The following is a 22,452-nucleotide window of genomic DNA, read 5'->3' as shown; positions in this document are numbered from 1 at the left end:
CTTAGCTAGGCTTTATGTGGCAGCAAAGTTCTGCCTGCCACCCTCTTCGTGGTGCCCAGCATTTTCCTGGGTCCTGGACACTGCTGCACATTGAGGGGGTGATTTTGGTGCGCTGCAAGTGAGGAGTCCAGGATTCTTCCCTCATCTGGACCTGCCAGTTCTGAGCTTGGCACCACCTGCGAGTGTAAGAACAGTACAGGTGGAGACCACTGCTTCCCCATCCGTATCCCTCTCAGAAACTGCAACTTTCAATGCATATTGAACAAAAGGATGTGCCCACTCAGGACATTCAGGAAACCTCCACAAATTTTTCATGCACTTTATTTTTTGGTCATTGTGCAAGCACTCCCAGTGTAGGAGATCTCAGCTTGGAAGGCTACCCTCTTCTTGATCAGGGTTAAACACAAAGTCACGGTTCCTTTGGAGATTGCTTTGCTTATCAAGCTCTGGGCTACTTTGGCAATAAGCATTTCTCATCCCCTCCCTTCCTCTATAAGCAGTTTTTATAGATCTCATAAAAAGTAATTGGGCAAGGGACTGAAATCCAAGCTCTTGTTGCCTCGGTGAACTTCTAACCAACAGTTACAGAATGAACGTGGATTAATCTTCTCTGCCTCCCCGGCCCACTGAATACAGGTGTATACAGGACTGACAAGGCTTCAGTAGAAAGGACTGGGACATCTCTTTCCTTCAGCGAAAATCACATCTTTTCATGGTTGGGGTCTTACACACAACACTAGAAGCACCAGCAGGAACGCAGAGCCAGGCAAAGCATTTTGCGTAGCCTACAACCGTAATGCAGGAGAAAACTTCATTTGACAGATCTCAGAGCGGCTTGCTGGGGTTAAATGAATGTTTTGGCAGACAAAGAACAGATAGGACAGAAAACACATTATTTATTTAAACCGCCATACAATGGAAATCTCAATCTTTATCAAAAGCCAGCTGGGGGAGAGGTGACTCACCCAGCACCTATACAGGAAGCCTCTTCGTGGTTTCCAGTGCTGATTTTCTTTTCTCCCTGAACGTGGCACTTGTGTGAGTGCAGCTATCTGCTGAGTGGCAGCAATGTGTTTGGCAGCACATAAACATGGAGAGAGACGTGGTTCCTGCCCTGAGGAGCTGACAGTCCTAAATGCAACATGGACAATACTGTTTCCACATGTAACAATCAACTGAAATGCATAAGAAGACCCATTGTAACAAGCAATTGGAATACCAAATATATATATAAAGGCCACAGGTAGGAAAGAATGGTGTCTTTGTTCTGTTATGTATTTATATGTTCAGAAGTCTACAGGCATGAGAAGTATCGATGATTTGCTTGAGAGTGATTTCATTTTCTTTGGCGGGGTGGCTCCAGCTTCTGCTTCCTGAACAAAAATAAGAAAAATGAGATTAGAATTTAGCACTCCTGTGATTTTACCTGTCTGAACAGTGGGCAACATTGGGATGAGTTAATTCCCATGCAACAGAGGAACCCAGATTTGGGAGTGGTCGCATGAAAGAACCAACAGATTTTCTGTCCTGTTGAGGCAGGGAGGTCTCCACATCAGTGCATGGTTGGAGACACCTATGGGAACTGCTCAGAGGCAGAGTTAGCTGGGAATCCCACAAGTTCTAGACAAAGTGTGTCACACACTGTGTCTGCAATCAGGAGGAAATCCTGCCAACCAAGGGAAAAATCTGCTAGAAATTCCAATTTTCTTGTAGGTGAAGTTTTTCCCTATAACTGACTGTCTGACCTTTATTTATGTGCAGAGGAGAAGATACAGTAGGAGGAAGAAGAAAACCTGAAAATTAAATTTGAAACCACGTGCTGACAAAACCTGAGCAATGCTGGATGCTCATATGTCTATGCAGGCACAAATTCTGCCTCCCAGATGCTTCCTGGCTTGAGGTTTTCAAGTCACTAATTTCTAAGGCAATCAAAGTAATTTTATAGTGTGTGTCATTTATTTTTCACCATTTTGGGTTTTTTTGGTTTGGTTTTGTCTTTTTTAACATTTCAACAAAATTTGAGAGAGGGTTTCATTTGAGACATGAAGCTCCTAAAAGTTTCAGTGAAGCCAACAGCCGAGTAAGAGTGGAGAGGGATGTGTTTTTATACCAGATGCAAGAGCAGCTGCAATGAGTCTAACAGCTAAGTGTGCTTTTTGGCCTCTCAGTTGGGCACTTTGCACGTACAGGCTGGCCACTCAAGCAAGTACCTGAAGGGAGCAGAGAAACAGGAGGGGAATCAACTTTTTAAAAGTGTAGACACTGGCAGGACAAGGGGAATGGATTAAAACTAAAGGAAGGAAGGTTTAGATTAGATATTAGGGGGAAGTTTTTTACAGAGAGAGTGTGAGGTTCTGGAACAGGCTGCCCAGAGAGGTGGTGGATGCCCCATCCCTGGAGGCATTCAAGGCCAGGTTGGATGGGGCCCTGGGCAACCTTGTGTAGATCCAGGCCTGGAGGTTGGTGTCCCTGCCTGTGGCAGGGGGGCTGGGACTCTGTGATCCTTGGAGTCCCTTCCAACCCAGACCATTCTATGATTCTGTGATTGCATATAGCAACAGTGCATAGAAAATTTTCAGGTTTATGTTATTTTAAGAACATTTAGAAACTGTGCTGGATATCATAATAGTTACCTGAAAACCTGTTCAAGAAAGAATGTGTCATAAGGAAGTGTGTTAAGACTCTTCTTGCTCCGCCACCTCTTCCTTTTCTTCTCCATCTTCCTGCTTTTCCTCTTCTTCCTTTTTATAGAAAATAGTTGTAGTTATCATGTAAGAATTGATGCAAAAATGAAGAGTCTTGAAATATAGAGCTCTGCTTTTGCAACTGTTACGTTTCCAGTAAATGCAGTATTATAAGAGCTTAAAAATAAAACCTCTAGAGAAGTAATGTATAGACATTTTAATCTTAGCATGCCAGGGCTCTGGCTCGGTGGAGTTAATAGCAAGTGCAAGGAGCAAAAGAGCCACTCTTCTTACAGAGGCTAGAACATAGTATACGGTTAAGCTGTAAAGAAATGTTCGAGATCAAAATAAGACAATGAATATATATCTAAATACGATAAAAAAGGTTGGTATTTTTAATTATATGCTTTTTTTTAATTATATGCAGCAAACAAGTCAGGAATCATGGCACGGGAACTAAACAATATAAAAATCATTTGGAGTCTGATAAATAGAGCCTTATTTCCCTTTCTGTTTTATTTCATAAAAGAGAATGCCACAATTTAAAGGCAGTAGCCCCTTCCTCCAGTCAACCAAATAAACAGCCATCTGAAAGCTACTGTGTACGTAACACAGACAACAACCTGTGTTTATTGTCTTTTAAGAGCTGGTAAATGAATCTTTCAAGTGTAGCCCTACTCCAAGGAACATCTGAAAATGGCATTGCAGGCTTCTCCGCTCTTTCTCTTCCAGCAAGCCCTTGTTCAAAGGCACTCCTCCTGTGTGTATAAGGAAGCTTTATCTCAAAATGTCATACCTGCTTACGCTACCTAGGCGACAAAAATTACGGGAATTTCTTCCTGGTGGAATCAACCAATCAAGGAATACAGGATCAGTTTTCAGTCAGGACTGCAGGTAGCACAGGAGCAGCCCAGCCCCTAAGTCTCCCTCTCAGACACGTTTCCTCCCAGGTCGGTACGAGAGTCACACCTGAGTCGCTGCAGTAAAACCCTATTTAAAGGCGCACTTGGGGATGGACCTGTTGCGCTCAGATGCCTGGTTTAGAGTCTAAGTTTTGCAGGCAAAGCCACTGCACTAAGGGATCATCCCTGCAGAACAGCAACGTTAACATGGACCCCCGGAACAGGTCAGCTGGATCAGATGTTCCCATGCACAAGGAATATTGCCCCTTTCAGCCTCTTCCCCCAGGAAAAGTGCCTTTCATGAGCGCTCCTTGAGACAGGGCCTGGCAAGCCGGCATACAAGAGACAACTCTCAGATGTTAGCAATTTCCATCCAAACCTGCAGTCAATTGCCTTCTACAGGAAAAAAACCCAGCTATTTTTCTCTCTTGAAGCAATGCACAGTGCATAACTCCTACAGTGGGCACCTGTATGTATACACACACACACATACATGCACGCATTGCAGTTTGGAAGTGGGAAAATGAGAATGTGTCCCCTTAATCGCAAGTTTGCAGTGGAAAATAGCCTAAAATAATAATTCATTTTACTTGGAACAGTGAATAAAATGTTCACGGCATAAGCTTGCAATGCTGGGCAAAGTAGAAAAGCGTATAAGGATTTGCACCTGGATCTTTCAAATTCTGGCAAGGAAAATGTTTTCCTTATAGGCACAACTGCTTGAACTGTCAGGTGACTCTTTCACATTCACAGCAGTGAAAATGTAATCTGGGTGGTTTCAGTTAGCACTTCTCAAAGACATAGCTGCCTTGGAAGTCCTTAGCAAACTGTGTTAAAGCATCTGTGAAATACAGTTTCTCTTCCATTTACAACTTTTAACGATTAAAGGCCTGTCTTTGTTCCCAAACAATAAGATGATGATTTGGCCAGTAATTATCTCCAGTAGAATATAATACTATGATATTTAGCCTCATGAATAAGAATTTACTAACTTTTGAGTGAAGCAATGAGACTGAAAAGGACTTAAATGCACACAAAAAAACCCATGAAAGCAAAATGCCCAAATATACCGTACCTCTGTTCCTGCATGTTCTTCCTTGCTTTCCTACATAAGAGATAGAAAATGTTTAAAAGATAGATCAAAGAAAGAATATCAGAGGCCATACAGGCAAAACACAGCAGAAATTAAACAGTGAATTTAGGAAAATTACGTGGAATTTAACGTCCTCCAGATTAAGTGACAAACTAATCTTCTACTTTGATAAAGGGCTATGAAGTCATTAAATACAGCTCCCTTTTTTCTCAATTACTTCCAATCAAATCTGCTTCATTGACAAGCAAAGCATTAGACCTGGGGTTTTGTTTGCTTTTACAGGTGTTTTGGGGTGTTTGTTTGGGGTTGTTTTTTTTGTAATTATCTGGTCTGCAAAATGAAAGTTAAGTGAGAATTATACAGTCTTATCTATGTTATACATCACCACTCAGAATCTGGCTTGCAGTTCTGTTAACTGTTGTAGGCTGCAACAGATGCTTTGGCTCAACAGTACTGGGGAATAAGAAATAATACAAGCTGGTTTTAGGCTGTAGATCACGCAAAGGTCATGAAGAGAAGAGAGATAATAAAAGAAAATAAACCCTCATACAGGTACTGTGAATAGAATTTAATGCTTGATACCAAGCTGGTTATTGGGGAGAAGAGCTAATCTTACACAAAATCCCAAAGAGAAAGGGCAAATGGAACAGAACCATGCAGAAAGCATGAGCGGTTGATAGGAGTTCACACAAAATGAGTCGAGATGAGGCAGCGAGCTGTGGTGCCGGGTTTATATGTGGCCCGGGGAACTGCTGAGGCAGGATACAGACTTGTATTATAACATGATTTTTGAACATGTTTCTAAAATAATTCTGCCCTGAAGTGATGTTAATCTGTACTGCAAGCTAATTTAACTGGGACAGCTCTTACAAAATATTCTAGCCCCCAAGCTAAAATCTAAAGTTAAAATCAGTAAAAAATAAAGAAAAATCACATCTAGTGACTGGCACATGCCTTGCTCTGCAGGATGCAGTCTTTCCCCAAAAAACTCAGAAGGGAGAAAGAAAGCAGGAAAAAGGGACACTGTATCCAAACAAAATGGTTTCTCAACCTTCTCCATCAGAGGATGGAGATTAGGAATAAAAAAATAAAGATTGAGAAGAAGTCAAGGATCAGCCTGATGAAGTGATTAGGGAAGTAAAGCACACAACAGGTTTAAGGTGGAAAAAAAAATCCTAATCTAAAGAAATCCTAGTGCAGCTGTCCCTTGGTGACCCAGGCTGAAAGCTGTTCCTGTTACTTACCACTGGATCTGTGTAAGGAACTTTCTATTTTGACATCTGCTCCGTGCTCTCCTGAATGCTCCTGTGAATGAAGGGCTGGAGCTGCTGAAGCCTGGACAGTCCAATTTGAGGTGTGCAAACAACAACCTGTCCCACTGTGTGCTTATCCCTGACACCTTCAGAAGGCAGCTGCTGACTTAAGATTTTTGTTGTTCAGAGGGTTGGGGTCTCTCACTGGTTTCTGCAGGGTCATACCAGCCTGAGATGAAAAGCTGGAGCATCTTGACTGCTTCATCTCCCAACAAGGACAAGAGGAGTAGGGGAGGGCCGCCAACTTCACAAGTACTCACAGTGACTTATCAGCTGTCACCCCTGCTACTGAGGCACTGGAGAAGTCCTCTGAAACCTGGGACCCTCTGCCCAGCTCCACAGTTGAGACAGTCACAGCTGATTTTGTTATGCTTATCGGCAAAGATCGAGATACCTTTACCTCACCATGGCTCTTCTTAAATTTTCCCAAGGCACTGGTTCTCCTGAAAAGTCACTGGAGAAAAGCCAGCTGAGTTACACCTCGCACCAGAGAGTAATTTTTAAGATGGCTTAAAACTGAGTGCTAAATAAGGCCAAAATGGCAATATGAGATCCCCAGTGGTATCTTAATTCAGAAGTAGAACATAGAGCTGTGATGTTTAAAGTATGGCATTTTGATTTGCAGGTTTGTCTGAAGAGCAAGTTGACACTCCAAAAGGGACCCGACTACTGTTCAAAAGATGCAACTGTTTGGCTGCAAAACACAGTGGGATGCGGATGAAAAGGTCACCCTTTTAGAACACAGAATACAGAGACCAGCTCCTAATAAGGTAGAAGAAAAAAAAGACATGGGTGGGGGGACCACATGGAAAACATCTCTTCAGTGTGGTCAAGCAGTCAAACAAGATGTGCTCGGCTGCAGAATGAGAGGAAGAGAGGTAAATACTGAAAGTACTGTGTTCATATTGCACATATCCTTTAGGGCCTCACATCCAGAGGAGATAATCCAATGGCACACTGACAGTCTTTAAATGTATTTGACTTAATAAAATCCTGTCTGGGTAAGGAAATGTTATTCTAGCTTTCTTTTATATGGGTAAAATGAGATAAAGACACAAAAGGCCAAATTCATCTCACCATAGCTGCCTCAAAGTTATTCTGCTCGTCTACAGTCCTCCTCTGTGTGCTGTCTGTAGTGAATGAAAACACCCGAATTTCTATAGAATGATTTATGCCATCCCAACAGAAGTGATAATTGGGATGAACTGTGGCAAGGCAGACAGATGCCACATCACTGAAGTGATCTGTCCTACATGACATGTGGAGTGGGTGGCAGAACAGGGTGAAAAATGGCTTTTGTGCATCCCTGGCAGGAAGCACTGGTACCTCACTGCCTGCAGTGGCGAGTACCCTCTCTAAAAACGAGGGAGTTGGGAACAGAAACAGTGCTCTTTTTTTTCTTCCCCTAGCAGCTAATATACACCTGGCATGATGAAGGTGGGTATCAGAATTGGATGATTTCAGGAAGATTTTTCTTCCTCGTTACGTAAGACCACGTGAGAACATTTTGCCACTGCCAAGAAAGGAGAGGATTTGTACGACAAACCGTATTTTATGCCCTCATAACCACAGAAAGATCTGCTCAAACACAGTCTTGCCTCGTGCTCTCTCCTCTGCGACTCCCCTCCCTGGAAAACTGAAGGAGAATATATTTTCCGCTCACAGGTCCAATTCCTTCCGTGAGAAATGCAGCAAGGTGCTTGTGTTATAGGAGTATAGGAGTGGTGCTGCATTATGTCATTACAAAACCTCTCATACACAGCTGCTTGACACATTTGCAAACGTGTTCCAGCATTCTGTTCTCATTTCAAAAACATTAGAGTAGACTGCCAGCCAGAATGGCGAGTAACCTAACCCAGCCAGGGCATGCACGGCCGTCTTACACCGGCTTCTCCAAAGAACTGAGGAGAAAGTTATTTGATGGCACTCACATACTGGCTGAAGTTCCTAGAGACATGAAGAGAGCTTGGATGCAATTTAAGGAGAAATTTCAGCTCCCACTGAGGACTGCTTCTCTTCACCGCCACTGTGAAATTTTAAATGGTATTTCCCAGTGCCTGCCATGGGGCTGGGCAAAAGGGTGCTCTTCCAGCCCAACAAGGACTGGTTCAGTCATTGTTAAAAAAGGCAATGGGAAAGGCTGAGAGAGAGGTGCTTGCTCTGGAAAAACATTGCAGCTAGATGGAAAAAACCCAAAACACATTTATTTTCATCTCTAGTGAGAGAGATGATGCATTTGTGACACATGTTCCACTGGGACCATCTGATCTCCAAACCACAAAAGAAACCAACAAGTGTAAGTGCATGATCCAGCACTAGGCTTGCCCCTTTGGGAAGAGAGTCACCTGATGCTCCAATATCAAAATAAACCCAACATTAAATGCCAAACTCTCAGAGCAGCAGGAGAAGCAAAGCAGCTGGATCCCTATCTCCAGGCACAGGATCCATGTTTGCTTCGTCTCTGCTGGGTATAGAACATGGCTGGTAACATAAGCACCCCACTGAGGAAGACACTGGCACACAACAGCCCCTTTCTGCAGGACCCATCTACCCTTTCAACCACAAGTACTGTGCCAGTGTTAGCAGGATATTATACTAGGGAATTGAAGCAACTCAGGTGGCTTCCTCCAAGAACCTTGAGCACTGCAGTTTGAGATCTGCCCATATCAGGCCATGATGCAGGCAGGAAGGGTAACAATGGTCTCCATTTCTGCACTGCCCAGGGGTTTCTGCATGGCCTGGAGAAGACACAGTCCAATCTGGCTTGCTGCTACCGCAGCCAATGCTGGTATATGACAACAAACATTAACAACAAGATTTACGAGCCCTGCAGATGCTGACCATTGATAGCAGCAAATTTTTCCACACAGATAGGACTCAGATAGCCAGCCCTAAATTATTCTCCATAACTAGAGTCTGGTTCCAAATGAGCATTAAAAAAAAAAAAAAAAGCTTTTGGTAATAAATGGCAAAAGGAAACTGTTGAAGACAACTGCTGTTATGCACATTCCCTGGAGATTTTTCTAGGTTTCATATCACCATAATGTCAAAGACAAGCAGGTCCACTCTGCAATCAGTCTTTCCACCCCCAGGCACACTAGGAGGGCCTGTGGGCTTATGTTTCACATTCTTCGCACAGGTAAAGCCCTTGTAACACAAAAGGAAAAAGGAAAAATTACCTGTTGATCTTCTGCTGGTGACTGAGCAGACTCAGCTTCTTCATGAGCTCCTTCATCTGCCTTGTCTTCTGCGTGTGCCTCAGTTTCATCCGTCGCATTGGCCTTTTCAGTCTCCTGGCATGAAAGGAGAAGCCATTGTTAGCCTTGGGGCACATAAACAACAAATCATTTCTACAAAACTCTTGACTTTACAACTTTGGGAGGTGTCTTTCTAATTTTGTGTTCACATGCATGAAAATGTGCCCTTTCAGACATTTTCCTGTGAACAAAACTGTTGTTGGTTTGTTGATCTGTTGGTAAGGGGATGAGGTTTGTGTAGGGAAAACATGAATTCAACTTCTTCCTCTTCAGAGCAAAGTAGATGCTCTGACTTTTCTGTTGAAAGTTTAATAGAAACCAATGCTCACACTGATGGCACACTCTAGCTTCAGAGGGAAAAAAATAGCCTTTTTCCCCAGCATGCATCCCAATTAAACTTCACCAAGAAGCTACAGAAAAAGAGAAGTAATAAAGGATTTCATATATAATGTCTTAACTTTCTTGTTTAAAATCAGGAAAATGTTCCTCAATTCACACACCAATCTGTGAAACCTATTTATTCCAGCACAAGTACCTCCTAGAAGGCTCGTTATTTTAAGTGCTGTTTTACTTTCAGCCAGGTACCTGCGAAAGGTCACACTGGATCACACACTGTGTCAGATAAAAGAAGACCTGTACGGCCTCGAGTGGAGCAGCAGAAATAGGATGAAATGCAATAGGATGAAGCACAAAGTCACATTATTTGGGACAGGCAGTTCTGGGACAGAGATTAGAAATGTGTTTCTTCTGCACTTTGGGAGCTTATTAGTTGGCGGTCATCAAAGAAGAAAAAGATGGTTGCATTTAAATAATTACAGAATAACTGAGCCATGAGTGTAATACAATAATGAAAGAGGTAATAAACGTGATCCTGGGATGCATGAGGTGAGGTGTAGCTGGTGGAGCTGACAGGGAATAATTAACGCCATCGCACAAGGCCAAGGCGAAACCTCCTCTGGATCGCCCTGTACTGCTCCAGTCACTCAGGCTGAAGAAAGAGAAATTCAGACTGGAACAGGTGCAGAAGGGGGACGGGAGGGGACAGGGGTGGGGGGTGTGCTTCGGGAATATCTGAGAGCCTGTCTTATGAAAAGGCGACCAAAAAAGCTTCATTACTTTAATCTATTGAAAGTAAGGCTGTGAGGGGATATGATGGCTCTCTAAAAATAGATGAGAGTAAACATCAGGGAGGATAGGATAAGGAAGAGCACTGAGGTAGATTCAAAATGAGTAGAAACCGTCTGTTAATAAAAATTTCAATCATCATCAGCGTGAAACTGGGGTAGAGATTTCTAGTAGGGAAGCGGGGGCAGAGGACCTAATCCATTAAAAGGGCTTTTGACAACTTCTAAGAAGTGTTATTTGGTGAGGTTGCCTCCAGCTAAAGAGAACTGGGCTCAGGGGAGGTTCTGCTCTTTCACATCCTAAACCTTACACACTTTGGCCAGAACAGCATGTCCCTGACAGAAGATGAGCTTTCTCATCCCTGTGACCAAGCCCTTACAGCTCATCCACCTGGTCAGCCTGTGTTTTTATGCTTCTGCATAATTTCATTTGTCTCTACAGTTAAACTAAAGCCCCCAGTCACAATCCCCTGTCCTTTAAGCTTCACAAGTTCTCCTCCATCGACCACATCTTACATGTCTTCAGCCAGTGTACTTAGCCCACAGAAGCCTGACACAGCATGACTATGTGGCTTTTAGCCTGAGAGTGGGCTGGGGTGACTGCTGACTTAGGGATCTTTGTTCCATGTGGGGTCCATGGGTGTGCACTATAAGACACACCCTCCTGCTGTGATGCTTTACTGCATGTGGACAAAAATGTTAGGAAGGATGTTAGACAGCAGATGTCATGACAGAGTAAAGATGGACAAAACACTTCTGCAGTTTTCTTTTTCCCGAAAGAAACTTCACTGCCTGTAAGGTTTGGTGCCCTTTTGGCAATTTTCTCTTGAATCCTGGAAAATATATTTTATATGTACGGAGCTTGCAATGAAATGAGAGCCGGCACACAGGCTCATAAATTCCCCTTCCTCTCTGCACAGAGAAACAACAGCAGCAAAAGCAACAAACCCAATAAGCAGCAAGCATCACCCTCCCTGCAGACCTTCCCAGCACTGCACGGCCCCTGCCCTCCTGGCAGCAGCAGACTTTCCAGGTTTCCAAGGCTGCACAGGGAACAGAGGCAGGAGGCTGATCAAGATTAAAGCTTTAAAACACAACCCCAACATTTCTAACCCCGGCAGTGTGCACACTCCATTACACAGCTGCATGGATGTTTTTGCCAGCACATGGGGGATGCTCACAGGGAGGAATAAGCAGCTGGGAGTAAGCAGAAGGAGTCAGAGGAAGGAGGAAGGATAAAAGACTACTTGTTTTTCTGGCAATACAGTCTCAAACACACATAAAACTGTGGGCTCACTGCTCTCTGATGCGGGTGGCGTTGTTATTAAAAACACACCCACCGAGACATTTGTTTGGCTTAATTTATCTTTTACTTTTCCGCCACAAGCTAACAAAATATTTGAAAATAAAATACATATTAGTAGAGACATATATTGAAGTTCTTTTGTGCAGCACTGTTGTTTTCTTAGGCAAGTAAGAACTCCCTTACAGGTACTTTCTTTGCAGCGGTTCCCAAAATGAAATGTACAGCATTAATGAAAACTGAATTGGTTACATATTTATTTTCAGTGTGTCTAATAACATTTCATTTTAAAATCTATGTGCTCGATATTTTTTGGCAGATACATAAAATACATAAAGACTGAAGATGGCATTCCAATTAAAATGAACCCACTGTGTAAAACCATCTCAGATGAATCATATACTTGCTCCGAGCGTAAGGCAAAAAAACCCCAACTTGTAGCTGAAAGAGATAAATTCTAGAAGCAGCATGTTATCAGCCAGAACACACACACACATACACACAGAGTTCTTGTTGATTATATGGAGGACTGTGATGTCTGGAATGTCATCATTATACTAGCTCTAAATGCAAGCACAACATTTAATTTTTAACTTATTTAAGATTAAATATTATTTATAAAGATTGGGTGACAGGTCATTTTATCTTTAAATAAAGTGCAGGTACTATAAATGTGTAATTTAAAGCTGTCTTAGTAAAAGTCTTCTTCCACTTAAAGACTAAAGCTGCAGACTTTGAGATATCAAGATTATGGATATTAAGGCCCATGAATACTAAGATCAAATATTTAAGCATATACAAGATTTGAAAACAGACCTTCAGCTCAAGTAAATCAGCTTCACTGTGTTCACAGAGCAATTCCAAACCCAAACGATCTTGCTACAGCTACTGGCTCTCTGGACTGCTGGGAAACAGAAGCACTACTTCACAGCAGTTTAAGTTCTCAAAAAACCCAATTGTCCCTGAAAATAAAAAGCAATTAATCACCTGCCTTAAAACCTTGCCAAGATACTGGGAAGGTGTAGCAACACAGGATACGGTTTGTCATCTTAGCTTAAGTCAGAGGCATCACATTGGCAAAACAATTCACCTGAACCATTTTGGAAAACAAGTGGTGCAGCCGGAGCTTTTAGTGGGCTATTCACACACCACCAGTAATTCAGAGCACTTTCAGGAATACCGGGAACAGTTTCAGACTATGCGTGAAAGTGACTTGAAAAAGAAACAGGTTCAACTTTGGGGGAGCTGAGACTGACATATCTGACCCTAAACATAGAAACTACAATGACTATAGCTCAAATGTACACACCTATACTATCGGCACATCGCTATTCATGACACTTACCCAAAATTAGATGGGATCATTCAGAAATCTATCACTAACTTGAGTGATCTTTGGGGCAGGCAGAAAGCATCACTATCCTTTAACAACTCCCATCCTGCCATGCAACGTGTTTAGAAGTATTTAAGGCCAGGTGTTCCTTCAAGTGAGAAGGTATTTCATATTAATAGACTAAAGAAGTTATTAGCACAAACACAATACCTGCTTATTCTCTTGGGTGAACTCATCCCTATTAAATAATGCTTTGGAAAATATAACCAGTATGACAGGGAGGCAACAGGAGGGAGAGGATGAGGTGGGATAATGCTGAAGTACCAAAAATACGTATTGATTTTCTGTAGCGTCACAGAGTTTTATGGCCACATAGCACCTTTTAATGATAAAAATGTCCTTGGGATAAAGGAAAAAATGTGTGAAGATCTTTGCCTGACTCCCTCGGTGATCTGTGCAAATAGCATTTAGAGATTTGGCCTTTCAACCACCAAGATCTGCAGAAATTTCCACATGCCATCCAGGCATCTAAAAACTTCATTGTATTGGAAATTGGAACACGATGATGGACACAGCAACAGGCCATCGGTGCAGTGGTACCTGACCAGAACCCTTAGCAGAGATCCAAACACAGCTGCCTACAGAGAGGAACAGGTGCCTACTTGGGGAGCTGCCCCCTGGCCTGTTTTCTAGCCAGCCTGGTGAACTTGGATGTTGATTTGCTCTTTTCTACTGAAACAGTTACAGCTTTTTTTGTAAGTAAAAGCATACTTAAGTGTGTAAAGACTGCCTTGTGAGTATGAGCAGATCCCAGAAGGATCTCCTTTACGCCTGTGTGTATTCAGAGCTTCTTTACATGTGTCTTACAGTCGATCTACACCTTGATGTGTCCTAGACATATCAGATTTACCCTGTAAGCGCAGATCAGTTTGCACATTACACTCTGGCACTATCAGAGCTCCAATACCTAGCAGAAATAGTTCAGTATTAGCACTGGTCAACTAGGCCTGGTGACAAGTTCGAGCCACCTAACCCAGACAGAAGTCAGGGCTACAAAAACACGGATTTGTAGAACGGAGCAACGGATTTTGCACTCAGCTGGCTGCCACTGCAATGGATTTAACTACAAGCATTTTGTTGGCAAGTTGTAATTTGTTGAGGGAGTAGCAAAAATTTCCTCTGCTTGCTCTAGAAAACCAGGCTCAAAACAGTTCTGTGTCAGGATTCTCATGCCCTGTGCTATGAAACAGCATCATGGTCATCAAAGAGGTTCTCTACCGCTGGTGCAGTATGATCCAAAAAGATGGATGTAAAAAGGAAAGAGACTCTTCTGCAGCAAGAGCATAAAACATGTATCAGCTTCATATTAATCTTCATAATGCCACAGTGGAGTAAAATCCCCTAGAAAGCAAATGCTAACTGACTGTTTTGTGGTGTTTCCATGTTTTATAGTTTGCTTCTTTTATAAATTGTCACCATATTCCAGGGAAAAAAAAAAAAAACAAAATCCAATTATTTAAGAAGGCATTAGTAAGAAACCCTGTCATATGTGTCAGCATCACCATCTCTTCCACATCGGACTTATTATTCCAGATTTATGCTGCTGAAAATCAATGTCACGAGCCATCCATTGTACTTCATGCCAAGGTTGAATTGACAGCCTAATGAAAGGAAAGCAGAAGCAGTGCAGCAAGGTTATTTGTATGACAAAGCACAGCCAGACTGTGGTGCAGTGAAGATGCTGAGAAACACCTCTGCCAATAAACACTCAAACACTTGTATGTGTCTCTCTCAAATTCAGGAACAGTTTCTAAAAGGGAGATGATGTAAATATTTTTTTTTAAACATTCTCACTTATTTGTCCTTTCTGAACTGAAACAATCACATCACCACCACCAATGCAGCGCTTAATCAGACTAACCCTTACTTGCTTGCTACCAATAGCACTAACACTTATCTGCCCAGCAATATGTGCAGAGCATATTATTTTCAACATTTACAAAGTTGTCACAAAGTAGAAACTGTAATAGCCTCTGCTGACAGCTGGGAATGAATGAATTAAATAGAATTGCTACTTTGCTTCACAGACACACTATCTAACAGAGCCTTGCATGAAGGAGCAGGTAATATATGAAGTGGGGAGATAGAAAAATGCAATTTTCTTTATCTCATTGATTCTCCACGTATCTTTTATAATGATTATAATACGTAATACCTGCAGTCCTTTAAGCCTTTCATAGTTTTGTGGATGTTAATTAAATGAATTCTCACAAGACCCTTGTAAGGTAGGCAAGTAATTTTTATTTCCCTCAGTGGGAAATGGCACAGCTCAAGCACAAAGTTTAAATCACTTGCTCCTTATCACACAGGGACTCGGCGTCAGAGACATTTATAGCAACTCTGGCTTTCCCCTGGGTATCTCTTCATCTGTAGCTCTCAAAACACCTAGAAAAGGTTCCTTTTTGTCTCTGCTTTTCCACAAGAGGAAAACCAAAGATATTTACAGCAGTGTTCACTCTAAGTTGCTACACAGTTAGTTGGACCAGAAAGCAGATCTCACGCTCGAGGGCAGTTTTTTAGCCAGGTCTCCATAATGCAGCACAGTTCTCTCCTATCACCCTGGCTCATTTCTCTCTTGATTAATTTCCTTTGTTGAATCACCCAAGTTAAAGATGGCAGCATTTGATTATCATCTAATGAGATCTTAGAATAAAAGAAATGTAAGGGCCTGTTATAAAATACTGTTTTCTGTATAGGAAAAAAAAAAAAGAGGATAAAACAAGCAAATAAGTATCTTTTTCTTTTGTCAGAAATGTATCAGGATATTGTCAAAATACAGTGGATGTAAAACAATAGGTAGACAAGCCAAAGGGACTACATGGCATCCTGGGATCCAGGGGATGGGAGGGGTCCACGCCCCAGCCCCTCCGTCGGTAGCTGGTACAAACCCTGTTTGGTCCAGGTTTGTCACTGTCAGTGGGAAGCAAAGGTTTCTTGTAATTAACACAACTCAGAAATTGCATTAGGAAATTCTGCATCATTTACAGGCTGAACATGATGAAATACTGCTTTGTGTCAGCAACAGCAACAAGAAAATCATCAGCTGGAGGCATGGTAACAAACCTGCACTGAAAGAAGGGAAGGGAGGAGGAGTATTTTCTAGTATTTACTGAACCTGCCACTTTTGTGTTTTCCCCCTTAAGAACACTTTGCTGCACCAGCAGCTAATATAATGCTTGTCGCTGCCCCTTATTTGACATGCTAAGTCACACTGCCTGTCTTCATCTTTTATTAAAATCAAATAAATGCCCCCATTGAAGGACAGCGGTGCATACCTTTGTGCCTGGAGGAGGAGCAAGACCCAGGAATGAATAAATAATATTTTCTTCTTTAGCAGAGAAAAAGGATTCAAAATCCTAAAAAAGGAACAAACAAATAGAGAATTGGTAACCAAAATCAAACAAAAAGCACAAGGGGAAGAGACTAGCCCAAGCACATCTTATATCGATGAGAGTGACTATGCATTTGTGCAAGTATCTGTATTATCTAAGCCCCAGGAAGAAAATTCAGATAAAGGGAGTTTCACATTGGCTAGAAAAATGAACAAATGGGCAAATTTCTCTAGAGACCTACACTTTAATTATATCACATCTGTGTCAGAATCAGATAAAATTAAGCATCTCGTTTTAATGTGCCTCAGTTGTGCACACTAAAGCAAAGCTATTCCCATTTAAATGTTAAAATAAAACTTGCAGTGAATAGGAACACAAAGTAAGCCCTCAAAAACTCTGGACAGGTTTATGGCAAACAAAAGGCATCAGTCAATGTAATAGCACAAGTAAAATGATGATGAGGAAACTGTTCATTTTAAAGAAAGGCACTGTGGTTAGAAAATGCGTCTGCTTTTCAGACAAACTTAGCAAAGGACCATGTTGTTCCCTCTGACATACATGCACCAGCCAAAATGTCTTCTCCTCATGTGAAATGAAGGTACAAATCCTTATGTTAAATGCCTGTTTTCTCTTCAGTACTAATATATCTGAAAAGACATGAGGGATGGCTCCCATCCTACTGTCTAGAACTTGCGTGATCATTGCTATACTCACCTGTACAGCTTTCCTAGCAACTAAGGAAGCTCTGCTATCACTAATTGGTTACTGAGACGTTCATAACTCACATCTTACACAGGTAAAAATCAACACATATTTAAGATCTCAACAGAAACTCTGGCCATAAGCGACTGACCTACAATCACACAGCAGCTCTGTGTAGGACAAGGGCCTGGACACGTCTGCTGAGTCTTAGACTACTGCCTTGACCGTGTTATCATCCTCCCTCTCATCCCGAATAACTCCCAGAATAGAAACCTGTAAATAATAAGGTGCTGACTCATCCATGAGACTTGTTTGTAAAGCTGGGTTAGGACCCGCGTTGTTTTATTGGGCTGTTTTAGCATTTCCAGAGAATAAATTATTGGCCAAGGGTAATCCTAGGGACAGGCTGGAGTGGATGGTTTGGAAGTCACCTTAATATCAACAAGGCTGGAATCAATGTTTGGAAGAAACAACACAGCTTAACAGGCAGGATGACAGCCCATTTCACTGATTTATCTAAGGGACAGATGAGCTTTCACACAGACCTAGCCTGGGTTTGGGAGAAAGCCCAGAGCATATTTTGCCCAGACTAGGCAGAAAACCTGGGGTTGCTCCAGGCTGCCCATTTCTCTCATTGCAGTTTTCATGTTGCTGTGGGGCTCTCCTTATCTAAGTCAGGCCCACCCTAAGCATTGAAGAAAACCAGTGTCTGAAGTCTAACCCATAAACTTAAGATCAATACAGCAAACAAGAATGTGAGGGTTTCCTGCAATTTGAAGGGCTGGAATTTGATGTGAGCCTTTGACAAGCCATACAAACACAGGAAAATTGTCCCCTCTTGCATAACACATAAACTATGGCACAACATCTCAATAGCTGGGAAATGGAAAGAAGACTATAACAAGGAAGGGCCATGAAATGATAATTTATACATCTTGTTAGTTCCTCCCCAGAGGAAAAGCGGCAGATGGTAAATGTACTAAAAATCTCCAGAGGCACATAGCCTTGTAGATAACCAGACCTGAGGTCACAAGCAAGATGTGTGAATGACCAGATGAACCCCTTATCAGAAGAGGATACAACCAGGTACTCCTTGGAAAATGGTAGGCTACAATGACATTCCAGAGTACGTGTGGTATCTTGCAGTAAAGGGAAGGACACTTACCTTGCTCACACTGAGAAGCAAGCTATTACATATTTAGCATGGGGTTAAAGCATGGCTACAGGGATCAAGGAATAGTTTTTCTATTGTAACTTTGCACTTGCACTTTTTTAATGGTGACTCATTTGCATCTCCATTCACTGAATGACCACATATAACTGTTCCCTAGTCAGGCACTAAGAAAAATTATCAGGAACAATTTATTTCGGGAAAACAATAATATTACACAGAAGACATAAATGGTCTAGGCAGAGGGAAGTGATATCATCTGTCTTTGGAACCAGTCTTTGAAAAATACAGTGAAACATTTTTACTCCCTGAGTTTTCTTTATGATAAGAGTGCCGATGCATACACTCTATGCTATCATCCTTTGGGAATGCCAGCAAACTCCCAGCATCACCAGAAAGTTCTTGCCCACATGAGTGATACAACACAAGGTCAGAGTGCACAGAGATGGCATGATAATGCCATCCTTGGAGACTTTTGAGGCTTAGATGTCCAAACCCCCAAGCAACACAGGACAACATTAAAGCTATCACTATTTTGAGAAGCAGGCTGGGCTAAAGCCTCCAGAGGTCCCTATGATTTCTGTATATTTGATGTTAGCAGCTATGTGAAGCATCAAAGTCCTACCTAATAATTCAGAGCTTCTTTAAAGAGTTTACAGAGAAAAGCATAGACTTCAGCTTTCAGAGAAAAACAGTAGTTTACATTTCATTTCTTTCTAGGGTTTTTTGTTAAGCAAAAGCAAGGACTGGAGCAGCAGAGTGCTCAATATGTTTAGAAAGTGACACAGATGCAGACGTCTGTCTAGACACAAGCACAGAAGCAACTTAAGAAAAAGATCAAATAAGAACGTAATTGCCAAAACTGATGGATTAGAATGGATACTTGAAATAGCCAGACACACAAAATGAAACCATTTCTAATCTGTTTGCTCAAGTGACAATACCAAAGATCCAAAAGAAAAGTAAGATTCTAATTATTGGTAAGACAGACATAGGGTTCTCTGACCTTGTGGACAAGCTGTTTGCAGTTGGTGCCTTTCCATAGATGTATCCATAAGAAACCTTTGGTTTACAGTGCAAGTTAGGAGGTGAATATTCAGGGTCAGACAGAAGATGCAGATACTTTTACGTATCAGGAGAAAAGGGGATTAGCAACAGGACCACATTTATTTACTCATTATGTCAGTCTATTCCAGCATGAAAATGAAGGCTCCTCATCTGTTCTTAATATCCCCTCTTTCCTTACCCTCACTCCTAAAATTTCATTGAACTGCAGAAGAAAGTATTGGAGATCTCAAAGGACCATTTGTACAAGGTGAGACCACTACTCTATACCTGATAGGTTCTTCTCTAATCCATTGGTCACAACCTTTAATGAGGCAGTGAAACAATCTCCTGAAAACTACACATTTTTTTCTGTTGTCTGATTCAAACTTTTATAGCTTGTCCCATGACCAGTGGGCATGGAGCAAAACATAGAATGATAGAACATTTGGGTTGGAAAAGACCTCAATAATTACATAGTTCCAACTCCCTGCCATGGACAGGGACACCCTCCACTAGCCCAGGTTGCCCAAAGCCCCATCCAGCCTGGCCTTGAACACTGCCAGGGAGGGGGCAGCCACAGCTTCTCTGGGCAGCCTGTGCCAGGGCCTCACAGGTAAAGAATTTGTTCCTTATATCTAAACTAAATCTAACCCTCCTTCAGTTTAAACCCATTACCCTTTATCCTGTCACTATACTCCCTGAAAAAGAGTCCCTCACCAGCTTTCCTGTAGGCCCCTTTAGGTACTGGAAGGCTGCAATAAGGTCTCCCCAGAGCCTTCTCTTCTCCAGGCTGAACAAGCCCAACTCTCTCAACCTGTCTTCATGGGAGAGGTGCTCCAGCCCTCTGATTGTCTTCGTGGCCCTCCTCTGGACTCGCTCCAACAGCTCAATGCCCTTCTTATGTTGGCGGTCTCAGAGCTGGATGCAGTATTTGTTGACCTGTCATGCTTCTTTTGATACAGTTGTTTTTCTGAGTTTCAAGCTCACATTACCAGCTCCTGTTGAGCTTTTCATCCACCAAGACCCTAAGCAATACCACTTATCATTGATCTCCACTTCAACATCAAGCCGTTGATCGCAACTTTTTGTGATCCATCCATTAAATCCATGTCTCTCCAAATTAGAAATAAGGATGTCATGCAGAACAGTGTCAAATGCTTTGCACAAGTCCAGGCAGATGACATCAGCTGCACAATCCTTACCCACCAATGCTGTAACCCCATTATAGAAGACCATGAAATCTCTGAGGCATGATTTGCCCTTAGTGAAAAAAATCCAAGAATGAAATGATAATTCAGCTGGGAAGAGACCTCAGGAGGCCATCTAGTCTAACCTCCTGCTCTAAACAGGGTCTGTGCTTAACTCAGACCAATAGCGAATTCATTTTTGCTGTAGCCCTTAAAATATTTGAACGACGCCCTGTCTCTCTCCAAATCCCTTGTTCCCAAGGTGAGGAAACCTTTTATCTTGAATTTTCTGCTCCCCAGGCCAGCATGCTGCTAATGCATATACACATGCACAAGTGTGAGTGGGCACCACACATACAGGACAATCGGTAGGAAAGGAAGTGCAGAAAAAGAGTGATCTCAGAAAGGAGAATTAATAGAAATTAAATGTAACAAGTTTGACCTAAAAAAAAAAAAGACTGCCTGGGGACAAGGAAAGCAAATGTCTTTAAAAAAAAAAAAGAGGTTTAAAGAGCTCAAGTTGTTTAGTGAAGCAAAATGAAGATTAATAGATTCCCATTTGCAACTACATTGGACTGGGACTGTTTAAGCTAAAGGCTGATTTTGGCATACCAAGAAATGGCTATAAGCAATCTGCACATTCGAAGGTTTCTAGATGCCATGAGACTGAGGCCCTTGAAGACTGCAGTAACAAACATTACATATTTTGCAGGGACTTTCGTAAATTCAGGACACTGGACTGGAATCCATGACTCAGGCAGATCTTTGCAATTGCCAGCCCTATTTTTAATAAAGTGGCTGAGGACAAAGGAAATGGGACACAGGGGAAGACTTAAGATGCATCACATAAACCTTTGTCCTGTTTCTCCTCCGGGAGTGAACAAGCAGCGTGCGGTGCTCAGCCACTGGCTGGGGCAGATTCACCTCAGTTAGTTGATACATTGGGGGTGAGCAGTAGAGGATAAGATTTTTAATGCTAGGGGTTGTGAATTCGAGCCCCAAGTTGAGCACTGAAAAGAGGACTGTTGTTGTCCCAGAGCTGCGCCAAATCGCCCCTCTCCTACAAGCCCCTTTATTTTTTGGGAGAGTGATGCCAGGTGGTGTGGAAAACAGCCTGGGCTAACCGCTTGGGGAGGTTAATTCTGGCCTGACCACAACCAGGACAACCTTAAACAGCATTAAACAGTTCTGGATTTCAGAACGATGGTTCTGTTGGACCTGCACAGGTTATACAGTGAAGTAGAAAGCAAATCCCCAGCTTTATATTGTAGAGATGTTGCAGAAGACATTGTGTTACTCGGAAGAATTTTGCACCAGTTTGCAGGCCCTGGCTATGTTCTCAACCAGCCTACATAATCCCACTTCACACTCCCTGCGTAGCTGCCTTAAGGCACCTTCCCCTGAGGAGACGGGTAAGGCTCATGTACTGATACAGATCTCCTTACTCTATTTATTTGGAAATAATGATGCTATAAATTAATTTTTGCTATGTACCCACTGGGATCATTAGTTATGAGCTTTGAGAGCTGGGTACATTAGAATTCTGGAGGCTTATAGACTAATTGTAAATTTGATTTAGATCTTAAATCAGTAGCTGCAACCAATTTCTGGACCCTTTTCCACATGGAGGGCTCTTTGCAAAGGAGTCTTTCTTAAATTTATTTCAAGATGTAGATTATCTGAATTCCTGAAATAGCTTTAGTCATGGATAAAAACTGTACCGTTTACTGGAAAGGTTGACCAGCTGCAACACTTTGTAAGGCAATTACTCCTTAATTCACTACATAACCTCTCCAGGGAATATCAGAAATATTTATTGTGACTTTGGCTGCCACAAAATCCAGAGTAGGATATATAAAATTTTACTTTTTATTGCTGCAGACTGGATGCCGAAATGCATGTGAACTCTAACCGACCAAGCTCTGGTTTAAGATTCCTGTGAGA

General features: G+C 42.1%; 1 protein-coding gene across 1 annotated transcript in view; it reads right to left on the bottom strand.

The window, feature by feature from the left end:
* Positions 1-876: 876 nt before the first annotated feature.
* The window catches only part of SH3BGR (SH3 domain binding glutamate rich protein), a 30,383-nt gene continuing 8,807 nt past the window's right edge, over positions 877-22,452 (bottom strand). Inside the window, exons 3-7 of the mRNA XM_084278508.1 lie at positions 16,345-16,425; positions 9,172-9,285; positions 4,662-4,691; positions 2,634-2,741; positions 877-1,373 (exon numbers count right to left, since the gene is read on the bottom strand). Coding sequence (XP_084134634.1) covers positions 2,676-2,741; positions 4,662-4,691; positions 9,172-9,285; positions 16,345-16,425 — 291 coding nt within the window. The 3' untranslated portion in view covers positions 877-1,373; positions 2,634-2,675. The remainder of the gene's footprint in view (positions 1,374-2,633; positions 2,742-4,661; positions 4,692-9,171; positions 9,286-16,344; positions 16,426-22,452) is intronic.

The sequence above is a fragment of the Gallinula chloropus genome, assembly GCF_964237585.1.
Source record: "Gallinula chloropus genome assembly, chromosome: 1".
Classification (NCBI taxonomy): domain Eukaryota; kingdom Metazoa; phylum Chordata; class Aves; order Gruiformes; family Rallidae; genus Gallinula; species Gallinula chloropus.
The sequence above is the reverse complement of the archived record's forward strand: the minus strand, read 5'-3'. Positions and strand labels throughout refer to the sequence as shown.